Genomic DNA, 3,924 nt, shown 5'->3' with positions numbered 1-3,924 from the left:
GATCAGGCAGAGAAGGTAAACTGTCAGCGCTGGTCACTGTATCAAGTCTGAGTCACATATGGTAGACTTTACCTTATCAGTCATGTCCTCTGGTATGTTCTCTTCCATTTCCATCTTTGTCATTGCCTGTCTTTCCTCAATTTCTCTTTAAATGGCCCATCTCTGCCTTCCAGCATGGCCACAGTGGTTTCCTGGTGCTCCCCCTGGTCTTCTACCAACTGGATTTCAGAATCCATGGAGCCACGTTTCTGGCTAAATAGCCCTTCATGCTGCTCCGGTAGTCGTGTTACCTCGGCTCTTGTCCCGCTCCTTATTCAGGATCCTTATCCCGGCCACCACTCTCCCCGAATAGACTCTGCTCCTTCACCTTCACCAGCAGCGGACAGATCACCAGAGCCTGCATTTGGTTGTACCAATGCCGGCATCTCACCCATCATCCCAGAAGATGGATGAGACCTCCCAGCAGGAGAAACTCTGCTGGCCTCCGTGGCTTCCTCAAAAAGAAAAAAAATAATACACCGGCACTCCAATGGCAGATCATGAATGTTCGTTTATTGACGTATATGCAGCATAGTCTATATACTTAGTGCAACGTTTCGGGGTCACAAGGATCAGGCATAACAAGTGATGCATATGCATGTGACTTCTAGTGAATAAGTTCACACCACCATGTGAAAATTAACCAATTATGGGACATGCAGTGATCATGTGACGTTGTGATGACATCATAATCCCGCAAAAATAAAACATCTTACAGGCCTGTAAGCCGAAAAGGATGTGTGATATCACCTTGTTGCGAAGGCCCAGCAGATGGACCTTGATCACTGTTGGTTGACGAGTTTCCTGTCGGACGTTCTCTGTCAGTGGATGAGGCAATGGTAGGAGCTCCTCTTGGTCTGGGGCGACCCCTTCCTCTTTGGAAACAGAATCGCCTCTATTGTATGTTCCTCTGCAGTTAGTTGTTAGCAACCGTGCCTGTTCATCCATGTAGAAAAATGGTCCAGATGTGCTGTCAGTTTCGTGATGTGAAATTAAGACCTTTTCCAGGTTGGAGTATTAGCAGGGTGCTGCAAATGGGTAAGGCCAAGATCAGGATCTAGTCAATGAACCCAGAACTGCTTTCTCCAAGTAGTAAGGAAGGGTGCTAGGGCTGTCAATGGCTGGCAACCATTACGAATCAATAGAAAAGATAATACACCGGCACTCCAATGGCAAATCATAAACAATTGTTTATTGACATATATGCAGCATATTCAATACACTTAGTGCAACATTTCGGGGGCCTCAAAGGATCCCTATCACGTACCTGAGGCAGAGACCGGAAGATGTGGAAGCTTCTCTTGCGGCTCGTGTCCTGCAACCCCTGGGGATGGAACAGAAGGCTGCAGGACAGCGGGGAGCACGAGTGCCTCGGATGGAAGCAGACACCGTGCAGGGGACGTCTAGTAGTGAAGTCAGCAGGCCAAAGATCAGTACCGGGGCGGGCAGCGTGTGAACAGATTTAGGAGACAGGAATAGTTGTCCAGAAAGCCAAGGATCAGAGAAAGCCGGGCAGCAAGGTACCGAATCAGAAGGCAAGAGCGAAGTCCAGGAAACAAGCCAAGGTCAGGGACAGGCAGCAAGCAGCAGAGTGGTCCAAGACAATCCATGTCAAAACAGGTCACAGGCAAAATCAACAGGAAGCACTAGCTGACAAGACCATCAGCAATGTTGTGAGCTCAGGCTTGTTTTTATATAGCCACCTATGAGGTAAGATGTCACTTCCTGTGCACCTGCTGTTTGTGTGTCTTCCCGCACACCTTCGGTTGTGCACGCATGCGCACTATGGTTCGTCTTCGGAGATAGGGTCTTTGCGGCCGCCATTCTACCCTTCCAATCCCCTTCATCAGGCATAACAGGCAAAACCGACGGCTCTAGGGGAGTGACCCGGTTCACGTCACTCTGACGCTGCGGGCTCTCTCTTCACATCCATATCAGCAGACTTGTGCGTGTTCCAGCAACCCCCACGTGACATCGTCCTTTGGGTACTGATAAACAGCTTCTATTATATAACGTTCTGACTGTACTTGATGTTTCTCCCCTGTGTCTCACAATGAGTCCAGGATGTCATCAATCTTTTATGTATATCTGAATTATGCCTTTGATCATAGTCCTTACGTGTGTTGCGATAACTCCCCGCAGGGAGCCGCTGATTGCCCGGTCCTCATCTAGTCAGTCTAGGGTTTGATTTTCGGCCGTACCCATTAGCACTAACCGCCCATAAATTGATGTCCACTTCAGGATTATGATGCTACTTGAACAGTTTATTGAACGTACTCTGTGTGAGAGAGGGTATAGGGTCTAGGTGCACAGGCCTCCTTAGCTCCAGACTCACCGGATCTTATCTTCAAGGGAATACACATCCACAATCCATGAAAGAACACCGACCCCGCTCTGAAGTCCACATAAATCCAAGGCACTTCAAGGTCCCGCACTGGTCCTGGTTCTTCTATCTTTCAGTCATTCTCCAAGTTGGAAGCCTCCAAGGAAACCTCTCCCTCGGCAGCTCAGCCAATCCCCACCCCCAGGCCTCGGCCTAGCCTGGGGGCAGGCTGAACAGGACCCAGCCCTAATCCATGGCTGGTCCAGGCGAGAGACTAGCACATGGCACCCCCACCCATATATGTACACTTTGTCAGCAGGCCCCACTGGCTGCAAGAAGCCCAGTAACTTGCTGCTGCTCTGTACACACATTATAGTGTCACCTATTGGCTGTCCCACAATGTGACACTCCACCCAGGGGCACAGACAAGGTCAGACACCTGGAAATTAACCATGTACTTGCTGCTAAAAATCCAGCCAGGCTGTCTACACCCCCGGCTATCACTAAATGCATGGTAGTCACATCACAAAAGGTGATGGGCGCTACACGTGTTATGACACTGATCTGCTGTTTTAAATGCGCAATTACTGTTTTTTATTTGAATATTTGGCAGGATTATGATGTCATCACAACGTCACATGATCACTGCAGGTCCCATGATTGGTTGCTTTTCACATGGTGGTGTGTATTTATTCACTAGAAGTCACCTGCATATGTATCACTTGTTATGCCTGATGAAGGGGATCCTTGTGACCCCGAAACGTTGCACTAAGTGTATTGACTATGCTGCATATACGTCAATAAACGGGCGTTTATGATTTGCCATTGGAGTGCCGGTGTATTATCTTTTCTATTGATTTGCTAGCAATTGACAGCCGTAGAACCCTTCCTTACTGCTTGGAGAAAGCGGTGCTGACTGCTATGGGTTCATTAACTGTTCCTCAAAAAGAAGACACGAGTGCTGGAATAGTTGGGATCATACTCCCCTCTCACACATTGGATCTGGAGCAGCTTCAGAATCAGAACACAGAGACACCTCCTCCTCACACCTGCTCTGCTGGAGGACTCTGCTCCTTCCTGTCTTCAACTCTCGTCCTAAAATACTCTGCACTGCTGGAGGACTCTGCTCCTTCCTCTATAACTCTCCTCTCCTGAGATACTCTGCTCTGCTGGAGGACTCTGCTCCTTCCTCTATAACTCTCCTTTCCTGATATACTCTGCTCTGCTGGAGGACTCTGCTCCTTCCTCTATAACTCTCCTTTCCTGATATACTCTGCTGGAGGACTCTGCTCCATCCTTGCTGAGACATTTACTTATTTGAGTGAAGAGGATTTCATAGGAAGTAAACACATTTCAATATCCAGTGTATTGTTTTCCCCATACAGGTCCATTGTTCTGTATGAAATCCTTTTATTATCTGCTTCTCTCCATATAACTAATCCTATGAATACAGTGTAAGCCAAAGTTCAGCCTCGCCCTGTGTATGTAAATATGAAACACTAAACTGCATTCCTCCCCGTGTCAAAGATTTTCACTTTCACTTCCCTCTTCTGCTGTCAGCG

At 48.0% G+C, this 3,924-nt stretch overlaps 1 protein-coding gene across 1 annotated transcript in view; it reads left to right on the top strand.

Moving 5' to 3' along the window:
* Nucleotides 1–453, top strand: part of LOC108802327 (E3 ubiquitin-protein ligase TRIM39-like) — a 15,952-nt gene extending 15,499 nt beyond the window's left edge. Inside the window, 1 exon segment of the mRNA XM_018574190.1 lies at nucleotides 319–453. Within this exon segment, the coding sequence (XP_018429692.1) occupies nucleotides 319–453 (135 nt within the window).
* Nucleotides 454–3,924: the final 3,471 nt, after the last annotated feature.

Source organism: Nanorana parkeri, unplaced genomic scaffold (assembly GCF_000935625.1).
Source record: "Nanorana parkeri isolate BGI_ZX_2015 unplaced genomic scaffold, ASM93562v1 scaffold2796, whole genome shotgun sequence".
Lineage (NCBI taxonomy): Eukaryota > Metazoa > Chordata > Amphibia > Anura > Dicroglossidae > Nanorana > Nanorana parkeri.
Note: the sequence above shows the minus strand (reverse complement) of the source record. Positions and strands in the feature narration are given on the sequence as shown.